Source organism: Galleria mellonella, unplaced genomic scaffold, assembly GCF_026898425.1.
Source record: "Galleria mellonella isolate WM207_F2 unplaced genomic scaffold, CSIRO_AGI_GalMel_v1 utg184, whole genome shotgun sequence".
Taxonomy (NCBI): domain Eukaryota; kingdom Metazoa; phylum Arthropoda; class Insecta; order Lepidoptera; family Pyralidae; genus Galleria; species Galleria mellonella.
The window spans coordinates 2364499-2390469 of record NW_026442025.1 but is presented as its reverse complement, the minus strand read 5'-3'; the positions used below and the strand labels follow the sequence as shown (position 1 = coordinate 2390469).

The following is a 25971-nucleotide window of genomic DNA, read 5'->3' as shown; positions in this document are numbered from 1 at the left end:
GGGGAAAGAGATTGTTAGTAATGGGGTCTGAATGACCCATTGCTAGCAGCTCACCCTATCAGGTCGACCTCCACGATGTTCCCTTTGGAAACCATCGTAGTTAATGTTAGTGGAATTCGTCACGATGGGCTGTCTTTATGGTAACCTATCATCCCTCACTGGTGCCCCGCCAGCGTATACCGATAGCGAAGACGGAATTACTATTCCATTATCACCCATTAAAAAAAAGTAGTTAGTAGTTTTCAAAGCGATCATCTCCTTGCAATTTTAACATCATAGCCAAATAAATATATTAAATGCTTAATTTATTTCCTTAAAAAAAAAAATTTAAAAACTTTTTCCAAGTTTTAAAAATCGAACAAACCTATGGTGTTCATGTGAACACAGCCTTATGTGTCGATGTCACGCTAAGTACACTAGTGATACGTTTAGAAGCCTCAACTGTTTATAATAACTGTATTTTCTCAAGTCACTTACAGCCAAACGATTAAGAGACCTAAATGGTCACTTAGCGATTCATAATAACCAATTAATCAAATTTATTATTGCTCACGTGGTCATTCCCGTGTGGTCCCGGCATAGAATAGGCCACCCCTTCCTTTCCCGTGGGTGTCGTAAGAGATGACTAAGGAAGGGCGAGGGATAGGCAGCAGCGTCCATTTTAATGCATCTCCAAAAGCTAACTGTGGTTACCAATCCGCCTACCAAGCTTGGCAATAACTGGCAAGACCCTAGGGGGAGACTTATGTTCAGCAGTGGACAGTTAAAGGCTGATATGATGATGATGAATTGTAAAAGGATTTATTAACAAATAAATTAGAAATCCACAAATATAATATAACGCCTGTTCTTTCGTAATGGGGCAATTTACCAAAGAAAATGAATATGTTTCCTAAAGGATCGATATATTGGATACAAGAATTCTGAATTCTTCTATTCTAACGCGACACGATTAGCTATTCAACCGAGTTAAAAAAAAAGGAAGTTGTGTTTTATGTTTCATCTATCATCCGTCACTAGCATTAAGTCCGCCTCATCGTCATCTTCCTACTTCCTTATCCCAATTATTATCTGGACTCGGCATAATATGATTTTTTATCCATATTACAATAAGATTTGGCTTATAGTTTTGCGACCGGCCACCTGCCTGACGCCAACCCTCTTTGGGAAATAAAAAAAAAATTGTAATAAAATAATAATTTTGTTATAATATCAAACTGAATTTTGTAAATTTAATTTTACATTAAGTCCGCGTATTGTTGCATATTTTCTTTTAATTAATAAAGTTATTTAAATAAATAATTAAAGGTTGTCTGTAAGAGATTGCCCTAGCGATAAGACCGCCTTCTGTACCTTTATGTGTATATTTCAATCTGTATTTATGTTACTGTATTTCACTTGAATTATTCACTTGTCACTGTATATTTTTGTTTATGGCGCAATAAAGAGTTAAATAAATAATAAATAATTATCAAAAATATCTTACAAACTACAATTACAAAATTAATTGTTGCATTTATTAGTTCATAACGTAAATTTAATCTTATTTAACTCGGAAATAATTTTATCATCGATTCAGAATGACTCAATAGAATTTCCAAATCTTTTATTTCATATTTTCAATTTGATTATAAAATTATATTACGAATTATTATTAAAACATGAATACAATGGTATTGTAACGGAAAACGTTGGTTTAAACAGTATCACGGTTTTCTTTTTATGCAACATAGAATGGCAAACAAGGTGACGGCCCACCTGATGGAAAGTGGTAACCGTCGCCTATAGACATGAGCAGTACCATGGACATAACAGAGTATACTGTTTCGCCCCTAATACCCCCCATGCGTTGCCATTCCTGAGGACTCATGTGTTATTCCTGTGTACCCAATAAATTAACGCCATATCCCACCATTCAAACCGAAACACAGCCATGCAAACACAACTGCTTCTGTGTATGGGGAGAATTACTTACAGTAAGAATTAGGGACCCGATTGCTAGAAATATCTTAATTTTCTGTCAGGTCGACCTCCATACCGACTTAAATTTATTATAAGAACAAAATTAATCTTTTACCCAAGACTTCCTCCACCAGGATATATTTACCGACAGGAATAAAAAGTAGCCTTTATCCTTCTCCAGCCCATATAGTTCATGTGTACCAAATTTCATAGAGATTGGTTAAGCCGTCGAGGATCTATATGATAACAAACAAACATACTCACTTTCACATTTATAATATTAGTAAATATTAATCACCTCACAACCCCTTGTAGGCGGAGAAAGTAATTTCCAGTGATGGCTGTCTAGCAGCTCTATTGTCAGTAATACACCCAGTAAGGTCGACCTCCTCGCCGTCTCCCCTGGAAATTGATTAATTCCTGATAAATTGGTTACGTTGTCGTGTGGTCCCAAAATAGAATCGGCTACCCCTTCTTTCCCGTGAGTGTCGTAAGCGACGACTAAGAGAATTTGATGGTCGAGGGATGGGCAGCACTGTTCTTCATAAAACATCACAAAAGTCTAACTGCGGTTGCCAATCTGCCGTCTCAGCGTGGTCAATAATCAGCAGTGAACGTCAACGGCTGGCATGATATTGATGATGAAATTCATCACGACAGCCCAACGGACTTGACTTTATTCTAGACTGCTTTTAACATAATAATTATTATGCTGAATTATTTATACTGTATGTTTAATTAATTAATGAAATATATTATTTATTTATTTAAGGAACACCAACAGCATATTGCATTATAACATATAGGTATAACAAACATTAAATATAATACAATGTTAATGCACATGCCTATTATAGGTATTCACAGCATTCACTTTAACATAGTTATACAGTGCGAGAAAATGCAGTAACAATTATAATGAATTAAATAACACTACACTAGAAATATTTTAAAACTTGCATTTTTATAGAAATAAACATAATTAGTTATAGAAATAAACATGTAACCTAAGTTGTGAGAAATATCAGAAAATTCGATTATAAGTGAATTCAATTAAAAAATATAAAAAAAATATGCATCATTTATGTAAGTATGTATCTATATAATACAATTTTATCTTTGGCTGTTAAATTGGTTACACAGGTTACACTCTGGGTTTGTTGTACGCGTCCGTGTAGCCTAACTTCAGGCTGCAGCTGAAAATCAGTGCTTTGCTTTTAAGCAGAACTATCACTGAGCTGTAGCCTATTTGGGTCACTGCGACACACTTGGTGAAAACATATTTTAATGCTTTATCTTTTGTTTTATATTTAAAAAAGTGTAAATAATCTGATTGTATAAACTCATTTGTTAATTTACGTGTGCCATAAATGGCTCAAATAAAGTGTTTATCTATCTATCTATCTATTCATCATTACTCACTGGTGTCAAAACTAGTATATATTAATAGAGCAAGGGGAAAATGAATTGTTAGTCATGGACTCTAACAACCTTACCGCTGTCATATGACCTCTCAAGTCGATCTCCACGCGGTTCTCTCTGGAAACCATAGTGGTTAATTCTTGTGATATTCGTCATGATGGGCTAACCTGCTTTCATCGGGGGGCTTGTTAGTAATGGGGAAGTTAATCCCTATTGCTATCAATATATGCTATCGGGTCGACCTCCACGCGGTTCCTTTGACTATTAAACTCGCTTAGTCGCCTCTTACGACACTAACAGGAAAGAAAGGCATGGCTTATTCTATACCGGAACCACATGCCAATAACTGTACTCCTGGTAATATTTTTTTTTTGATGGGTGAAAATGGAATGGCAACCCCGCCTGCACTAACGGGATACGCTGGCGGTGCACCAGTGAAGGGTGATAGATGAGAATGAAAACAGGCCAGTTAGCCCATCATGATGAATTCATCAGGAATTAACCATGATAGTTTCCAGGGGGAACCGCGAAGAGGTCGACCTGGTTGGGTATATTGCTAGCAATGGGATTTGTGGTCTCCATTACTAACAATCCCTTTCCCCCCTGGTAATTAAATTTGGTCACGTTTGACTAGATCCATATTTAATATATAAAGCTACCGTTACCCAACAGCTGTTTTCTTTATAGATTTGATACGGGCTTTCGCAAAACACACAAAGACTTATGTCCAATGGAACCCTGTCAAATCCGTGACCGATCAATGAATGTCTCGCAACTCTTGCACTCTTGGACACTTTTTTGTAATTTAAATTTAAATTAATTTTAAGAAATAACTGATTTGCAGATACTGAAAGAGGTTAAATGAGATTTTTTTTTTACAAAAGTCGTTTGTTATTTTTTAGAATATAGATAGATAGATAAGTAGATAATTGATTTGCATTATGTACTGTAAGCAGCACATAAATAACACTAGACATAGATAAACAATAAAAGAGATAAAAGAATACACATACAAAAAAAAAGGAAAACAAAAGAAGTAACATAATTTTTCCTTTTATGGTTTTTTTTAATGGATAATAATGGAATGGTAGCCCCGCATGCGCTAAAGGTATACGCTGGTGGAGCACCAGTGGGTCAGTTAGCCCATCGTGACGAAATTCACTAGAATTAACCACGATGGTTTCCAGAGGGACCCGCGTGGAGGTCGACCTGATAAGGTCTATTGCTAGCAATGGACCTTATCTTGTCAGTTAGACACTCCATTACTAACAATCCCCTTCCCCACTCCTTTTATGTGTGTACCATAGCAACACAAAATGGTCACAACTCAGTTTGTTGCTTTGCCTTCAAAAGAGCAAAACACTGATATTCTGTTGTGGCCAGAAGCGAATAAGGTAACAGTAAAATAAAATTATCAATTATTTATACAATTTCATCATCATCATCGTATCAGTCTATCATAACAGTTAATATCCACTGCTGAACATAAGCTTCTCCCTTGGGGGCTTTTGCCAGTCGTTGTCACGCTTAACAGACGGATTGGAAACCGCAGTCAGGCTTTAGAGATGTTTTAAGAGGGACGCTACTGCCCATTCCTCGCCCTGTAGTTTATTATACATCATAATACCATTTTTGATTCATGTTTTTATTATGAACTAGCGGCCCATTATGGGTTCGCACGGGTGGACATTTTTACAACATTTTAAATAGTGCTTATTGTGACATAATGATAATAGTTGGACATATTCTTCAATATAGTAGAACATACTTTTGTTCTATCACCAATAGTTTCCGCAGCGCACGCGACGAAAGATATTTTATATCATTTTTTTACACCTTGAGCTACGTTACTAAAGTTTTAGTAAGGATCCCTAATCTTTTCTAGCAATAAATATAGCCTTTGTTACTCAGTGTGAATGTAGCTTTCTAATGGTGAATTTTTTTAAATAGGCAAAGTAGTTTTTGAGTTTTTTCATTACAAACATACATACACACAATAATACAAATCTTTCCTCTTTATAATAATAGTGTAGATGTATATTAGTGTAGATAAGATGTGCTTGCTGTGAAATTACAGGGTATTGGGGCATAACACTATAGTTCGGTGTGAAAGGGATTGTTAGCAATGGGGTCTAACAACCTCATTGCTAGCAATATTCTCTATCAGGCCGACATTTACGCGGTGTCCGTTGGAAACCGTAGTGGTTCATTCTTCAATTCGTCACAATGCCAAAAATTGCCAAGAAAATGCTAGTTGTCATTAAAATTTGTAAAATCCAAAAAGCATATAAGAGAACGAAACGTATCGTGTGACGGTGACAGATGATTGACGCTTAGTAAAAAGTGAAAGAAAGTTAAAGTAAACATCAAAGTTTTGTCTGGCTTGCTCTCGCGTCGCGGCCGCTCATGACCAAGGGTCTCGGAATGGTCCCCCCGAACTCAGACTCGAGTCAGGATTCGATTATTTTTTATAACCAACTTTAAAAACAAGAAGATTTTCAATTCGATTGTTTTTTTTTTATGTTTGTTACCTCATAACTCCGTCAGTTCTAAACCGATTCGAAAAATTCTTTTTTATCTGAAAGGATATACTTACAGATTGGTCTCATACAAACCAAAATCAATTCAATAGTTTAATTTTTCAACCAAAATAACTGACTTTGTCATAATTGAAGTCAGAAGTTTTTTTTTTTTTTTTGTGGGACACAATTTTTAATTATTAATGTGTACCAAAGCACTGGAGTACCAAACATGGCCTAAAAATGGCAAAGAATAGCAATGGTCGACACATCACTAGTAAGTATAAGGATTAAAAATATCGACTTAATAATTTCGTGCAGAAGTTACTATAAATTATTGCAGAAACATGAGCTTATTATTTTTTTATCTATATTTTTTAATGTAAGTTCTAAATAAAATATTTCTCTATTCTATTTCAAGAAATGTGCGTTTGCTGTGAAAACGTTTAGTACCAACAGACATGTGTCAATTACATGCTATTCGTTACATTCTGTTACCTTTGTACTGTGGAATAAAGGTGCTTTGCGATAAGTCTATTGATTTCTCTATGTGTCTGTCAATATTTTCGCCTATATTCTTATTGGGTAGGCATAGAGTGTATTATTGGGTAGGCAAAGAGTATATTATTATGTGTTATTAGTATTAGTGTATTATTAGAGTGTTTTATCAGGCATTGAAAGTACCTGCGGTAGTGCTAGCCGAATTTTTTTAAATATTTACTTCAATTTTCATTTTCAACATGTTTTATATTAACAAAACCCTACGTGAACATTATTTCAAATTATGACAATAATTAAGAGCTTCGATTTGTATTATTGTATAATTAGCCACGATTTACATGTTTATTATATTATCATATACACTACTCATAGTTATTTATATATGTATTTATTTTATTTATTTGGCAGCGCACATAAAAGAATTTTACAAATACAAACTTAAAATATAATTTGCAAGTATTACATTAATAAATATTATTTAAGTAAATTTATTGTATGTATTTTATGTATGTATAATTTTTGTAAGTATATTATTCTATTTGTATTTATGTTCATTCGTGTGAAATTCTATGTCTATAATATTTATTTCATTTACAAATTGATTTTGCTAGACCAATGCACCGCCATTTGCTCTCTCTGCTGAGCGTTATAATATATATATATATATATATATATATATATATATATATATATATATATATATATATATATATATATATATATATACGTTCAACAAGTCCTATTATGTTGGTGTAATAAAGCGTTAAATAAATAAATATATATGGCATGCCATTGCCATGAATGTTGCCATTCATGAGGACTAATTCATGGGCGAACCAGTATACTCTGTTATGTCAATAGTACCGTTCATGTCTATAGACGACGGGTACCACTTTTAATCAGGTGGGCCGTCAGATTGTTTGCCAATCTAAGTTGCATAAACAAAAATTATATAAGTAATATTTAGAGTAGTATGGCATTTTATTTAGTTACTTTTCCCCTGTATTTACTGTGTCTGACTTGTGCCACTTACCTTCTTTCTGTGGTTATTTGCTACTTTGTATCAAGTTGTCTGCAACAGATTACTTTTAGCGATAAGACCGCCTTTAGTATTTGCACATACTGGATCAATATTCTTTTTATACATCTCTTTTGTCCGCCATAAAGAAATTACCAATAGTTACCACGATTGGCAGGTAGATTGGCAACCGCAGTTAGGCTTTGGAGATGTTTTAAGAGGGATGTTGCTGCTCATCCCTCGCCCTCCCTTAGTCGCCTCTTACGACACCCACGGAAAAGGAAGAGGTGGCCTATTCTATACCGGGACCACATGAGTGAACAATAATTATATTTTTTTAATTTGACTCTTTGACTATTTAAACGGGCTTAATAGCGTTCATAACTTTAGTTTACTAAAGTGTGGCAACGTCGCATTTAACTGTCAATTTTCAAAAAGTATTCAACAACTTATTTATACATGTGTATTGGTGGTGAGATCTTAAAATAATAATAATAATAATATGCATTATATAAATTAGTTACACAATTGTCAGTACTGCTAAAAAGCCTATGTTTAATATCTATATGCATGTATATGATAACACAAGTACTGCTTCCTGCAGGACAGGCTCAGCCTAGTGTAGGAAGCAATGATAAATTCTGTGCTAATACAAACATACTTTGTTAAATAAATATATCCAATCTTACCTTAAAAAAAATTATGTTCCCGACTGATTGTTTATAATTTGATTTAATTACCTAAAGAATTTTAGTAATCTGACAATAATAATAACAAATTTATTAATTCGAATCCTTAACTGTTTAAATAGATTTAACAGAGTTCATAATTTTAGCTCACCAAAATGTGTCAACGTCGCTTTTAGCTGTCAATTCTCAAAAACTATTTAACAAATCTCAATGTTTCTGATTAATTATTTAGATTTTTTTCTGCTAGTGAACTAAAACGTTAATTTAGTTAATTATTATTATAAAGCCATCACTGTAATTTGGTTTGTGGTGACAAAAATGTATTTTTTTTATACAACTTAGAATGGCAAACCAGCTGACGGCCCATTTGATGGAAAGTGATAACCGTCGCCTATAGACATGAGCAGTACCATGGACATAACATAGTATACTGTTTAGCCCATGACACCCTCCATACGTTGCCATTCCTGAGAACTCAGGAAACAAAACATGAAGCAGATGTAAAGTTTTAAATAGTAAATTTATATGCAACGTATTTTATAATTAACGTCTTAGTTCGCTAGAAGAGTATTTATTAAAATAATCTATTAGAAAGATTAAAAAATGTTATTTTTTTTTATTGACTTAAAAATTGCGACGTTGCCATTTTTTTTTTTGTTGCGTTGCCCCCCATGCGTTGCCATTTCTGAGGACTCAGGTGTTATTCCTCTGTACCCAGTAAATTCACGCCATATCCCACCCTTCAAACCGAAACACAGCCGGTGTTTTGTACAAACCCTCCCTTTCCTTGGCTTTGTACAAAAGTCGTTCGTTTGGCCACCTCTATTCCCTTCGTGTTTCAACCTCGAAACAGTTGTGTTTGCATGGTTGTGTTTCGGTTTGAATTTACAAGGTACAGAGGAATAACACCTGAGTCTTCAGAAATAAAAACGCATGGGGTGTATCATGGACGAAACAGTATACTCTGTTATGTCCATGGTACTGCTCATGTCTATAGGCGACGGTTACCACTTCCCATCAGGTGGGCCGTCAGATTGTTTGCCATTTTAAGTTGTATAAAAAAAAAACTTTCCCTCTTTTGTTATATTATTATTATTGTACATGTAACGTAACAAATTGCATTATTACCGCAAATGATTGTTACTTAGATTGTGCTAAATTGATTTGGTGAGAAGAAAGCGGAAGGGAATGTGTTTCATTATATCCATAATAATGGCAATTTTTTTTTTATTTATTAAGATTACGCATTTATCCTAATCTTTATATAGAGTGTAATTAAAATCGTTAGCAATTAAGGAGTGAAATTATTAGTGAAACTAAACATTTTCACCAAAGAAACATGCAGTCAGGCTCGTGCTCGCGTCACAGTCGCTCATGACTAAGGATCACGAATTGAATCCGAAACTAGTCGAGTTTTTTCGAATTACACGCAAGTTAAACCGATAGTTATTACATTAAAAGATAATGTGATTTTTTATACAACTTAGAATGGCAAACAAGCTGACGGCCCGCCTCATGGAAAGTGGTAACCGTCGCTTATAGACATGAGCATGGATATAACAAGGTATACTGTTTCGCCTACGATACCCCTCATGCGTTGCCATTCCTGAGGACTCAGGTGTTATTCCTTTGTACCCAGTAAATTCACGCCATATCCCACCCTTCAAACTGAAACACAGCCATGTAAGCACAGCAGCTTTAAGGTTAAAATACGAATAGGACATTGGTATCCAAGCAAACGACTTTTGTACAAAGTCTCAAACAAAGTGAAAATAAAAGCAAATCTTTGTACAAGATCTGCTTTCTTTTTCATCTATCATTTTTCCTGGTGCCCCGCCAGTATACACGGATGGCGCAGGCGGGGTTACCAGTCCATTATTAGCCATAAAAATTGGCAGGGATTATAGTTTTGCACGTCAAAACAATCCGTTATGGTCACCACTGTTTACTTTCCACTTTCGTTTTTTTCCACTTTCATATTAAATGATTAATCACAGTACTACCAGATGACCACTTGCGTAACGTTAATACAGCATAGAGGTGACCAATTAGCTAATTACCGTTTATGGGTCATAAATTGATACGTTAGGGTCACGTGATTACGAATAACTAAAATAATATCATCGTCATATCAGCCTTTAACTGTCCAATGCTGGACATAAGCCTCCCCTTGGGAGGTTTTGCCAGTAGTTGCCATACTTGTCAGGCAGATTAGCAACCGTAGTTTGGCTTTGAAGATGTTTTAAGAGGAACGTTGCCGCTCATCCTTTGCTCTTCCTTAATCACCTCTTACGACACCCACGGGAAAGGAAGGGGTGGCATAGAATAGGCCATTCTATGCCGAGACACACACGGTACTTTAGTAGAATATTTTTTTTATGCAACTTAGAATGGCAAACAAGCTGACAGCCCACCTGATGGAAAGTGGTAACCGTTGCCTATAGATATGAGCAGTACCATGGACATAACAGAGTGTACTGTTTCGCCCATGATACCCCCCGTGCGTTGCCATTCCTGAGGATTCAGGTGTTATTCCTCTGTACCCAGTAAATTAACGCCATATCCCACCCTTCAAATCGAAACACAGCCATGCAATTACCGAATCATTATAATTATTATAGAAATAAAATACATATATAACTGGTATGGGCGATATCGAAATGGGTGATGACCTTTTTTGCTCTCAATATCCAAAAGCTAATACATATGTAAATAACGGAGCGATACTAATATTAACTGTGCCTAATAAAAACTGGTAATAAATAAAAAAAAAAGTCCATCATTGGAAATCTAGTTTAAAGCTATTACTCGTGGCGCCAGCTGGACGAAAGCATTCCGTCACCCGTATCCAATAGCGATGACGGGATGCCTTAAATACTGTACCGCAAACCGTAAAAAAAAAGCTGGACGAAGTCTATTGGAGAGCAGATGTCTATTATAATAAAAATCGGCAGCATCCAATAAGCTAATGAACAATAGTTCTATTTATTTGAAAGTGTTTATAAAATATAAATAGTAAGTCTGCGACTTCATTTGTTCGATAAAGGATCAGTAAAATTCATTGAGATACAGAAAAAGTACATTGAGTGTGGTTTTTTTTTTTTACCAGAGGTCTTTATGTAATATTGTGAAATAAATTATACCATCAATTATAATTCCTTTTATTCCTGACTATGGTCGACTGGTAAGTAACGTTAACAGAGGGAGACTTTGTACAAAAGTCGTTTGCTTGTGCACCTCTGTCCCAATCGTGTTTCTACCGTGAAACAGTTGTGTTTGCATGGTTGCGTTTCGGTTTGAAGGGTGGAATATGGCAGTGAATTTACAAATTTGTGAACAAAGTCTTATTCATTTTATTTAAACTTTATTGACCAATGAAATGTGGTCAAAATCAAAAGACGGAATCAATGCAATAAACATTCTCTATAAATCAACCTTTAGGATTTATGGATCTATGGATGTTCATGTGAGATGCGAGTTGATGGTATTTATTTATTTATTTATTTATTCATTAGTACAATATTTGTACTAATGAATAAATAAATAAATAAAACAATACATGTATACATATGTGTACATGGCGGACTTAATGCTAAAAGCATTCTCTCCCAGTCAACCATAGGGAAGTGTCGGAATACTCGAATGCGGTACTAGTAATTATTGATATACATACATACTAAAATTACATATATAAACGAATAAATATATATGCATAACAAATATACTTACACATATATGATATATACTATATTATACACGAAATTGGGAATAATATAAAGCAGATTGATGATATGAACAAGCGGTGAAAATAAGCAGTCCTAGTAGCTAGCACAGTGGTTTAATGCACAGGACAGATATACACACAATACAACAACACAATAGAAAGAAGGAGTGAAAGAAGAATGATAGATTATTATAGTTGATAGAGATAGATAATAGATAGATGATTTATATATATATATATATATATATATATATATATTTAATAATAATATAAATGTACATATTTATGTGATGTTTATTATGTATGTATGTGTGTTTGTATTTATTATAATTAAATTATATAATAATTATGTAAGTATAATTATGTATGAGTGGCCTATAGATCTTTAGTCATGGACCTTATTCTTAGTAAACCAGTTAACCACGATGTTCTAACTGAGTACGAATCAATAAAATATTAAAAGCCTAATGTCAATTAAAATTGGAAAGTTTTAGACAAATTTTACTTAACAAAAGAAAGGCAATCGATCAATCAATTAGTAAAGTTAATAGTTCTTTGAATAGAGGAAAAGATTTTCTTTCTTTATTCTTTATCGTACACATAATATAATGTTAACCGCAATTCATTATAAACATAATGTACAAAGGCGAGCTTATCTCAAATAAGAGATTTCTTCCAGCAAAACCTTTTCATTTAAATTTTAAATTATTTAAAAAAATAAAAATAGGCAATCATACGATCTGCGTACATGGCGTGAATTTACAGGTTACAGAGTAATAACACCTGAGTCCTCAGGAATGGCAACGCATGGGGGGTATCATGGGCGAAACAGTATACTCTGTTATGTCCATGGTACTGCTCATGTCTATAGGCGACGGTTACCACTTTCCATCAGGTGGGAAGTCAGTTTCTTTGCCATTCTAAGTTGTATAAAAAAAAAACATTGTATAAACACATAAGATATGTATAAACAAAGAATAATAAATAATAAAGTAATAAAAAGAAAACACTTATTGTGAAATATAAAAATCGCTATTAAAAAACAGGGGCTGATCGTAAAAGGGTAAAAATTTGAAGCTGTATGTATTTTTCAATGCTTAATTATAATAAAATAAAAGTGGAAAAATTTGTCATAAAAATAAAAAAAAAAATTTTGAGGAGGGTCACCCTTATCATTGAGGGGTATAAAAAATAGACGTTGGCCAATTCTCAGACCTACCCAATATGCATACAAAATTTCATAAAAATCGGTAAAGCCGTTTCGGGGGAGTTTGGTAACAAACACCGTGACACAAGAATTTTATATATAAGATATTACCCCACGGGGAAGGTTACCTTCAGCAGTGGACAGTTAAAAGCTGATATTGATGATGATGATTATTGCCCATATAGTTTCTAGACATAAATAATATGGATACCGATCCGATATCTATATATCGAGCTCTTCTGATAACGAAACAAAGGTCATCACCCATTTCGATAACGGCCTAGTCGATCCGATATCTATTTTCAAATATGTTTACAGTTTGTTATCCAATATTGTTTTTTGGATAACAGACTTAACATATTCGTTATTGGATCAGTATCTAGATAATTAGATAGATGTAATTAAAATATATAGTTATGAATAACTAAAGTTAGTTAGAAAACCAAATGCGAAAGCAATGTATAGCTATCTTTATTTATATCTTTGCTTGATATGACATGAAATTGCAGTTTCATTCGTTTATTCCGATTTTCGTTCGACTTCATAAAGAATAAGGTAAACAACTCGAACTCAAACAAAATAAAATTCAAAAACAATCAAACCTCAAAGAGTTCAACTCGGTTAAATTATTTTCTATGTTTGTTAACTCATAACTCCGTCAGTTGTGAACCGATTTGAAAAATTCTTTTTTTTATCTGAAAGAATATACTTATAAATTGGTCCTATGGGACCATATAAACACAATATAATTTATACAACAAAAATTATTTAACTTACACATTAACAATTATAAAGGTAAATATACACATATACGGATAATTATACATATATACACATACACATGTACCACCACATGTAACACATACACATACACATGTACCACAGCATTTTATATAATATCTATTTATGTACAATAAAAGAGATGTTATTTTTTTCTTTTGTTTAAATTTTCATTAAAATCTACTAAAACAGATTATAATATATCCAGTAACATATATGTACATGTATATGTATATTTTATTTGTATTTTACAGGTGGTACCAGAGAATACAAGTCGGAACATTATGAGGAGCACGACGAACACGGAAAGAAAGCGTATGAGGTGAGCTACTTTGTCTCTTTCCCCCATTCTTTATTATGTATTTTTTATCTTACTCATGCCGCTTCTTATAGGAACCGAACCGTCCTAGTCGCTGCGACTCTTATGTTACTTATTTAAGTAAAAAAATAAACCAGTAATAGTACTTAAATGTAAGTATATAATGTACAAGTAGATAGATAGATACTCTTTATTGTTTCCTCTAAAAAAGGTGTGGCTAACTTGACTAGACCCAAGATCTACTGTTTACTGACGAAACCCTGTGCGATCTACCAGTTACATACTTTTTGAAATCTCAAAAGAAACAACATTGTTCAATACACAATTATGTAGTATTGTAGTATTTTTTTATTTTATTAAGTGGGAAAACATTATGCTGTAAATTATTCTTAGTAACTACTTATTTATATAAGTAGTTACTAAGTATAGTTTATATAAGTAGTTATTGTAAATTTGATATTATGTCTAACAATACTTAGTCTCCGCTTAAAATAAAATTATGTTATAATATAAATTAATTTATTAATATTTGTCGTAAGTCAATACTTTATGTGGTTGCTAAGATGACCGGCAAATAATATTTCACATTAGGTGGGTAAACTGTTAATCGTAATTGTAACTAAATAATATGATGATATCCACATTTAACAATGTTGCACCAGAAGTAAATTGAACATTGCAAATGAGTGTTGTTTTAGATTGTTCCGTCTTATAAGTCAAAGGAAGTTTTTAACTAACCACTGAGATACAGGCTCAGCCTAGTTCGGTGGCTAGTAGATGTAACTAGGTGTGAATTGTTATTAAATAAAGAATTATCAATTATAAGTGTGAGTATTGCGTCCGAACATCTTCTGCTGATTTAGCAGAATATTGTATTTTTGTTTTGCCACGATCGCCTTGACTAATAGTCGTGATTGTCCGATTGAACGTGATCGACTAGTTGGCCAACCTTGCTCTAAAAGATTATAAGAGTAAATTTATTATAGATACAAACAATCACAAGAAATGATCACAGTGAAAAAACAATTGGCACAATCCCTAAAGTTCTTGGGTGGTTAAAAACTATTGTGCTTTATATTGATATCCAGAGTGATTAGATAGATGCTTATAAAAAGCAAACAAAGTTACATGGGAAAACTAGTCTATATTACTATTACAAAGAGAAAAAATTTGATTATTTGTTTGTAAAGGATAAACAGAAGACCAGAGGGAGACTTTGTACAAAAGTCGATTGCTTGAGTACCCCTGTCCCATTCGTGTTTCTACCGTGAAGCAGTTGTGTTTGCATGGCTGTGTTTCAGTTTGAAGGGTGGTACAGAAGAATAACAACTGAGTCCTCAGGAATGCCAACGCATATGGGGTTATCATGGACGAAACAGTATACTCTGCTATGACCATGGTACTGCTCATGTCTATAGGCGACGGTTACCACTTTCCATCAGGTGGGCCGTCAGCTTGTTTGCCATTCTAAGTTGTATAAAAAAAAAAAGAAGAAAACTATTCAACCGATTGTAAAATTTTGTCACACATGTAACATTACATTTTCAACGCGTAACATAATTGTTATTAATGAATATAATTAGCAACGAAGTACTCCTATAGAAGGTGATGGTAAACTGAAAATATTAAGTCGATCTCCTCGCGGTTTCCACTGTGAACCTCTGTCTTATGGCCAGCTCGATTATTCGTTTGAGGTGACTAATGAAACTTTATGGTCGAGAGATAAGCAGCAGGGCGCATCTTAAACCATCACCAAAGTCTAACTGCAGTTGCCAATCCGACTGCTAAACATGACAACAACTGAAAAAGCATCCTATATGGATCCTAAGTGAAATCTCTAAAACAAATCTCTTCCAGTCAACCCAACACAGTGGCATAGGAAATTTTAAGTTCATGGGAATAATAATAGAATTTACACACTTTGTCATACTGTAATGGGAAGATTTGGTCATTTTCTTCCTCGATACATTCGTGTGAAGCCGAGGCAAATAGGTAGTAGTTTATAATTATGTGCCATTTATCAAGGTCGTGATTTAACTAATAATATAAAATTAAAAAGAAAATATTAAAGATGTTCAAGAAAGCGATATTTTTATAATTTCCCATGACTGTCTCATTCGTCATACTCGTGAACGAATGCTTCTTTTAGGGACTAGTCTGTTTTTTTGCAGAGAAAATGTGTTTGTTAATTTTTATTTATAACACTGACTAAAGCCATCTGTAAGCAACTCAGACGACTGAAGCAATGTACTTTTTAGTACCAAATAACGTAATTTTCATTAATGTTTGTTTTAATACAGAGAGATCTAGTAATATCAGGTTTTCAGTCGAATATACTATTAATGCTATTAGGATAAGTGAAAAAAGTAATTAAGGAATTTAAAGAGTAATGAGACACTAATGTTTTCGTAGCAGCACGCTAATTGTTTATTTTTAACTAGTTTTATTTCGTGGCTTCGCCCGCGTACTATATATGTTAAGATAGTATATAACCTATCCGAGTACCGAATATCATTTAAATCTGTTCAGTAGTTATTGCGTGAAAGAATAATAAACATTCGTCTTTACATAGTTTAATGTCTAAAATTATTTAATTTTTAATTAATAGAAAGGGACCACTTCCACGGGAATAAACCCTGTTGCTGTTGTTAAAAATAATTTTAAAGCATATAAACACATAATTTTACACCACATCGTCATGTGATTCCAACATAGAATGGATCACTCCTTTCTTTCCCGTAGGTGTCGTAAAAGCGACTAAACGAGCTTAATGGTCAAGGGATTGGCAGTAGCGTCCTTCTTAAAACATCATCAAACCTAACTGATATTGCTAGGGGGGAAAGGGATTATTAGAAATTGAAATTGAGAATCCCATTGCTAGTAATATACCCAACCAGGTCGACCTCCTCGTGATTCCCCCTGGAAACTATCATGGTTAATTCCTGATGAATTCATCATGATGGGCTAACTGGCCTGTTTTCATTCTCATCTATCACCCTTCACTGGTGCTCCGCCAGCGTATCCCGTTAGCGCAGGCGGGGTTACCATACCATTTTCACTCATAAAAAACAAAACTGTGATTGCTAACCCGCCTGCCAAGCGTGGTAACTACTGGCGATACTCCTCAATAGATGTAGACCTATGTTCAGCAGTGGACAGTTAATAGCTAATATGGTGATTGTAGGGACACCGTTAAGCGGTGGAAATACGTTTGTCCTTACTTCTGATAATGAGGATGAAGCAATTACAATATTTAAGAAGGTACGTGCACTTGAAGGAATCTCATGCGCCGCACTGCTTTCCACCTTTGACTGGATACTGTTATAAATTCTTGATTGGTAGGCCTACACAAAATATCTTTAAATATACAATATATTATCTTTAATATGATGATCTCCTAGTTCACTGTTCGGTTATGCTCTTGATTCGCGACGGTACGTGATCTCAAGCCGAGTGCAAGGACGAGTTCACTAACTGCCCTCCAACTTAATAATAATGTAATCGATTCATATCCGCGAGGTGTGTGGACATTCGATTAAGAATCGAATAATCGATCGATTGAAGTGCCGTTTAAGACGACACAGTGATGATGTAATAAAAAAATACAGACGAAATGATAATTCTCTTGTTTTCGAAGCCAATTGAAAATAAATAAGTTGTAATACACAAAACTGGACCTATCACGACAAAATCTGCGCGTGACAGACTTTTTAAAACTTGTCCAAACTTGTTATTGGAAAGTTTAAAAGAATTTTATTTCATGAAAATGTTTGCTGAGCAATTTCTAATGGGAAACGTTACCTATTTTGAAATGTGAATGTGGATATAAATATTTATATCAAAATATAAAAATAAAGTTAAAATGGAAGTCGACGTAGTGAAAAATTGAGTAACATTAAGGGATATTTGTTAACAATGCGGACTACCAGTCATATTGCTAGCAATATACCCTGTCAGATCCTCCTCGTGGTCCCCCCTGGAAACCATCGTGTTGAATTTTTTTTTATACAACTTAGAATGGCAAACAAGCTGACGGCCCTCCTGATGGAAAATGGTAACCGTCGCCTATAGACATGAGCAGTACCATGGACATTACAGAGTATACTGTTTCGCCCATGACACCCCCCATGCGTTGCCATTCCTGAGGACTCAGGTGTTATTCCTCTGTACCCAGTAAATTCACGCCATATCCCACCCTTCAAACCGAAACACAGCCATGCAAACACAACTGCTTCACGGTAGAAACACGAATGGGGCAGAGGTACCCAAGCAATCGACTTTTGTACAAAGTCTCCCTCTGATATTCCTACTACTATTCTATTCTCACTACCTACCTCTATACGGTGCGCTCAATTTCTCGCTAGCTTCAAAACCTCTATTAAATCCCATTATCTATCCCTTTAAGTACTATTTTCCCGTCTTCTATCTTTATCTTCCAGTGTCACTCTCTCCTGTTATATGTGTGCTTTTAAGTTTGTGTATGTTTATGTATGTATTTGTTTATGTGTATATATCTTTGTATATATTTGTTTATACATAATAGTGCGCCACCTACCCTTTGTTTTTCTTTATTTTCCCAATGTCCTCTACCCAAAGGTTGTCTGGAAGAGATTGCTCAGCGATAAGGCCGCTTTTTGTATCATTCCTCGTTACAGTTAAATGTATTTACTATTTTTTAAATGGTGCAATAAAGTGTAAATAAATAAATATTCCGCACGATGGCTAACTGATCTGCCTTTTCATTCTCACCTATCATCCCTCACTGGTGCCCCGCCAGTGTATACGGGATTACCATTCCATTATCATCCATTAACTAAAAAAAAAACATAATATTTAGGTGAATGCACTTTTATTATCAGCACCTTTTTTAGTCTTCGATTATGCATCTTAGACTTTTTATTATTAATGCCCATTGACAATGTTTTAAATGAAAACAATCTTTATTGTTATTAAATACAATGATTGTTATGTTGTTATGAAAGGCTATTGTTCTAATTCTATGTGTTGCTTATCTAAACTTCGACATTGTTATAACAATCATAGTGTAAAATTTTTCTCAGTCCGAGAGTCCAGTTTTCAATTTAATTTTATTTCTTTAATTTTTATTAAAGTTAATATAAGGATAACGTAGTCTTTTAAATATCGTAATAGTTACTTACTCTATGGTGTAATAGTTAATCTAGTTTCACAAATAACGGACCATGTTATATATTTTTATTTTTTTATTTATTTTTTTATGACGATGGATTGAAATTAGGGATTTTTTGGGCCTTCATTGTAATCTCGGGATTACGGGATTGTCTACAAACAATCCCGGGATAATGCCGGGATTATCGATAGGTTATGAAAAGTAATCATAATGGAGTAAAAATTAACTTTTTATTTACATATATTTTCAATAACAGGACAATTAAATTTTCATTAAATAATCATTTAGAAAGTAAAATTATAATTTACAGTTCAACAAAATTCACTTAAATTTTCTCTTAAAATAAACAACCAAAAATCTGTCTTTATAATTAAAAAACAAAAATCAACTTAAATTAAATAAAATTATATTCTTTTAGGAGATCAATATTAATTACTCAATTATAATGGCCAGATATGGTTACATTTTAAGTTTTGTCAGGAAAATAAACCACCCACTATCCACCTAAACCATGACAAAATTTTACGACCTCGTATGGGCAAACGCGGTATAGGACGACCCCTTCCCTATTAAATGGATTGATGACTACATTGCAGAGAGTCAATGGATGCAGGTAACGCAGTACCGTTCTTTATTGCAGTTTATGGAGGACGCCTATGTTGGACGGATAATGGCTGAGATGATTATAGGGATAATAATAAACAAAATTTTAACACAAACTTATCTATTATCTTAAATTATTTAATCACTTACTTTTTTCAATAATACTTCACATTAATATGTTAAATTTCCAATTAAAATTACTAACAGACTTATATTTCCGTAATAAAAGCATTATTCCGTAAAGATTATCAGAAAAAAAAAACAAATATAATTATAGAAAATAAATATATATAATAAATAAATATATTATATTAAATATAATTAAAATACAAATATTATTATATTAAACAAATATTATTATTATATAAGCTAGACACTTTATGTCTTATTTGCATTTCGAAAATATTATTTCTCTAATCTAATAATAATACATCCAATGTTTTATCTCCAAGCCTACTTCTCAATTTTTTACACATGGTTGCAGATCCTGAAAAAGCGCGCTCGGAACATGGCTAAACTGTCAAGCTATATGAGTGCTTTTTTATTAAAAAATAAAAAAAACTATAATTCCATATATGAATACGTTATCTCAACATTTCAAGAACTTTGAAATATCTAAACGGAATTAAAAATGAAAACGAAATTTGCAGATATAAACTGAAGATAAAGGCTGTATAGGCTTAGTCCTTTTGCCTTCCCTATATATAAAAAAAAATAAGTGCGTTTCGTTTCATGCGATTTTTTTTGTTAATCTTGAAAATAACGGTATATGTTAAATTTAATTCCGAAATTTTCGGGATCGAAATACATCCGGGATCTCGGGATTCCGAGTCCCGGGATGTCTTAATTAAAAATTTCCTAATTAGAATAGACAATTATTGGTATTAAATATTTAAATATCGAAATCAGACATAATTTATCAAATTGAATCCACTCTAAAGCATTGAGAAGATACTTTAAAAATATTTTCAAATCACATTTGAAGGTTACGTTTCAGAGAGGACATCGCAAATGACGTCCTGTAGTTCACAATCTTAATAAAAAACAAGATCAATTAAGAATTCCGCTTTTTAATATCAATTGTAACTGGATTCAATTTGAATAAATTATATTCTGAAGTTGATGTCGACTTGTTGCAACTTCTACTATTGTTTTCCTTAAATTATTATATATTATTTCCATTATATCATGAAGTTCTAACAGTACGTAAGTCGAAAAAGTACACTTTACAGGATAGCAAAAAAAACTGTCTAAAATTAAAGTTTGATATATTACGGTATACATTGTTTAGAAAAAGTATTTAAAAACAAATTATCGAAGAAATAAAAGACGATCTAATTAAATTTCTTTTACTCATATGATATTAGCGTGACTTCTGTATTGTACATTGATATACTTTGGTAAGCTAAACTATAAAGTAATTTAAAAATGTAACGTAGCGTAGTGTAAAAAATGTAAATGTAGAGTAGTTCTATTATTGAGTATTGATTACAAAAGTCAACTATTAAAATCTATTCAAAATTGGTAAAGATAGTACGTCAAATTACTACAAGGAAAAATGCATATTTATATATATGTATATATATATATATATATATATGTATGTATATATATATATATATGTGTATGTATATATGAATAGTTATGTATGTATGTATATATGTATATATATATATATATATATATATATATATATATATATACATACATACATACATACATACATACATACATAACACATTATACGTGCCTATAAAATTTGAAAGTTGCCTTCAATTTCCCTGAGATTCTATCATTGAATTCTGACTTGATGACACTGAGATCATTTCAGGAAAAATTCTTTTATTTTTCTCTTCGAATAAAATAATAGAATTTTTAAAACCAGTTCACAATTGTTAAAGAAATCAGTTGACATACAAAAGAAATATACAATGGAACATAAACCAAGCACCTTTTTTTTAAAGTTGACTAAAAACTATAAAACAAAACTCGATAGATGATTTATCGTCAACCGAGAATATTCGAGAACCAAGAGGTACATTTGCAGAAGTTTCACGAGTCAATTTTAGTCAAACAATTAGAGAAATTAGAGATTCCGATGTTAATTCAAACGATCATTGAATTAGCCAGGTGTTAATATTAAATTTTATAAGTCTTGATTTAATTTTCAGTAGTGTAAGTAATAATTATTTATACCTAAAAATCTTCTTATCAAGCCTTTATTGTACCAGTATTCTGATCGCTACTTCGTACAGGTGGATTTCAGAATTAGGAAACTTGTTTGCCACTATGGTACTATAAAAAAAAAAACAATGAAACAGACTACTTCCAGATGGCGTATTTTTTTTTTTGATGGGTGAAAATGGCATGGTAACCCCGCCCGCGCTAACGGGATACGCCGGCGGAGCACCAGTGAAAGGTGATAGATGAGAATGAAAACAGGCCAGTTAGCCCATCATGATGAATTCATCAGGAATTAACCATGATAATTTCCAGGGATAACCGCGAGGAGGTCGACCTGGTTGGGTATATTACTAGCAATGGAATTCTCAGTCTCTATTACTAACAATCCCTTTCCCCTCCGGCAACCGTAGTTAGACTTTGGTGGTTTTTTGAGAGGGGCGCTGCTGCTGCTGTTACGACACCCATGGAAAAGAAAGAGGGAATACCCTACTTACCACTGTATAAATGCGAATTGGAGTACTCTCGACAGGACCAGTGATGACTTAGTAAGTGACACTCTTATTAAACTTGTTTTTAATCAAATGCAGGGCATCCACAAGGACACGAAGTCAGCTAAGGGCCACCATGACACAGAAGACCACCTAGGCAAATACAACGACCACGGAGGCATCGACAAGCATCATCACGACGAGGACGGCCATTATGGTTCGCACCACCATGAGGAACATGGGAAGAAACACGCCAAGGTATATTGTTGTTATTGTTGATTACACTGTAATCCAGCCTACGATATTCATGCTGGTGGAGTACCAGTGGGATGATAGGTGATGATGAATTTAAGTCAGGCCCGTAGTGATGAATTCATCAATTGACCGAGTTGGTTTCCAAGGGACTATGTATGTAAATTAATGTGACAGGGTATGTCATTAGCAATGGGGCCGCTGGTCCCCATTTATAACCATCCCCTCCATCCCTTCTTCACATAATATGGTTTTAGTGTTAGTTCCTTTCACAAGCTTTGTTAAATGGTGGTAACGTGAAAGACACCCTGGTATTGCAGGCGTTTTTTGGCTAGGATGCCACTATTATGGTATAAAAATTAAAATGGTTATAACAAGGTTTCATAATTATTTCGTAATCCAATAGCACGTGTAGGTACTATTGTGAAATAGAAGAAAAACTTTTACAATACTGGCTGTTTAATATTTGAACAATGTTCTTTTTTTTAAATTTTATTTGGCGGGCTTCACTTGTATTTAATTATTTTTTTTTATTTACATCGCAAATAATATTGTAAACTTGTGGAAACAAAGTTTAACACCGAGTTTATTTTTTTATACAATGAATGTAGTAAATAGATACTGTTTGACTAAATGACCCGCCGTAACTCATAAACGCTTGCAATATCAGATATTATAGGCCTAATTGAGCGTCGTGGATCTCTGTTGTCGTGATATCATAAAGATTTTTTTTAATAATAATAAATTTTAAACATAGTATGCCTATTAATTTCACTGCATTATTACTCTACCATAGACAGTGATAACCACTTAATAACTACCAAGTGTCTGTTATCTTTCTTGTATAAAAAAAAATAAATTACTTTGATAATCACTTGGACTTAATCCATAGACCAAATTTATTTATTCTTCAACATTTTAATGACTCTACTCTTTAGTATGAGGAGTCAGGCAAACATTCGAAAGGGCACAGCACAAAAGGCAGCCACGATATCCACAAAAAAGAAGAATACGAAAAGAAAGTGGAGTTCTTTGAAGAAGAAGGCGATTCCGCGGAAGAAGAGAAACACGGCGGCTACGCTAAAGAGAAGGAACATTCATCGGTAAGTTTCTTTTAAAGTTTTATTTTTATATAAAGAACAAAATTGGTCCTATTAGTGTTTCTACCGTGAAATAGTTATATTTGCATGGCTATGTTTCGAGTTGAAAGGTGAGATATGGCAGCGAATTCACAGGGTACAGAGGAATAACACCTGAGTCCTCAGGAATGGTAACGCATGGGGGTATCATGGGCAAAACAGTATACTCTGTTATGTCCATGGTACTGCTCATGTCTATAGGCGACGGTTATCACTTTCCATCTGGTGGACCGTCAACTTGTTTGCCATTCTAAGTTTTATAAAAAAAAACATAGTAAAAAAAAAAGCATTTAACTCATTTGGGAAATTTCGATTTCATTGTGAGGATATTTTTACGAATAATTGCAACACTGAATATGTGAATAATTCTTTATATAGAACTTGTATAGAATACTGTATAAAAAAGATAGTCATTAGTGTTGGCTTACTTAATGTTGACTTGTTTTTGATACTCGATGACCTTCGAATCGAAGACCATCAGAGACCATCTACATAGTTGCTCCATTATTTTCCACCCTTACATTATATAATCTATGGAAAATAAAATATAAGCAAAATATATACGTAGCTGTTAACGTCATCGATTAACAAATATTTATCAAAATCAAATCAGAATTAATTCACTAATTTTAAGTTTAAGCTATATATTTTATTTATTTACAAAAATAAATAAATTCGACTAGAAAAAAATTTACACCTCCTTATTTTGGAAGACTCTTTAAATAAAAGTAGGTACTAGTGAAAGAGTCACAAATAATCGTCCTTCACCTCTAAATCGTTATCGTGAGAAATCGATTCATCATTGTCCAGATATCGATTACAAATCGTCTTTAAAAAACGTTCGCAACTGTTGAGAAAGCTTCCGATGATAAAATTTAAATCGATTTCACACATAAACAACCATTGAAGGATGCCAGATTTTAAATAATACAGTGTTGGTCTTACTAAAAAAAAAAAACTTGTTTCCAAGGAACATAAATACTTATCAAAATTCTTTTAATATATCATTCAAATTGTTCCGTTACGTGAATGATAAAAGTTAACTTTATTTTATTAAACTTTGGCTTCCTCCATTTTCATGAATCATCACACATCTACATGTACTCTGTTCTCATTCATTCAATTTAATGATATCCTGTAGCCGCAAATATGAGGCATAACAATGGCGCTTCAAGCTGTCAAAACTCTCTCATTTCGACTCGGTTCGCTTTCATTTTCCATGCATTCTCCTTGCCGAGTTGTAAAATAATTACAAAAACGTATAATTCTACTTTGACGTACGATTTTTCATCTGTGCCAGTATTTTTGTTCTTTGTCTTAAAAGTTCTTAGTCGTTCATTATTAAAAAAAAAAAGACTTAAAAAAGGCGGGAACGAAACACGTTCCCTCGACATTATTCTCCTCTCCTAATTTATATTGCAACAAACTTAAGCGTTACAAATTAATTCCTTTTTTATATAGTCTGGCCTAATTTCTTTTATTATCTGATATCTATTGTGGATGTCGTAATAAACAGATATCCATTTTTTACAAATTTCTGTTACCAGTTTACGTTTGCAATAGTGAAGATGCAGGTCAATGACATTCGAAACAGTTTTTTTTTTCTTTTCATTTAGTGTTGTATCACAACGTTAAATTAGATTTGTGACGCACTTAATTTCAATTATACACAAAGACATAATAAATTGAATTATAATAATAACTATAAAGTCAATGAGTGTGAAAATAAAAATCAACCAAATATTTCCTTAAAAGACAAAAAAGAAGGCGAAGAGGAAGACCACATAGAAGATGGGTAGATGACATTAGGGCTGAAGCAGGTAGAATTTGGACAAGAATTGCTAGCAATAGAGACCATTGGAGGCAGTTGGAGGAGGCCTTTGCTAATAAGCAAACAAATAACAGCAATTAAATAAATAGGTTGTTATAAAAAAAAATGTTGTCTGAATAAAGGCTTATATTATAAATATTTCCTTTAAATATATTATAACATTACAGTTTAAAAGTAGATAAAC

General features: G+C 33.2%; 1 protein-coding gene across 1 annotated transcript in view; it reads left to right on the top strand.

Moving 5' to 3' along the window:
• LOC113512198 (glutamic acid-rich protein-like) overlaps window positions 1–25971 on the top strand; it is a 41503-nt gene that overhangs the window by 8292 nt on the left and 7240 nt on the right. Inside the window, exons 2-4 of the mRNA XM_031909078.2 lie at window positions 14077–14144; window positions 22665–22823; window positions 23756–23920. Coding sequence (XP_031764938.1) covers window positions 14077–14144; window positions 22665–22823; window positions 23756–23920 — 392 coding nt within the window. The remainder of the gene's footprint in view (window positions 1–14076; window positions 14145–22664; window positions 22824–23755; window positions 23921–25971) is intronic.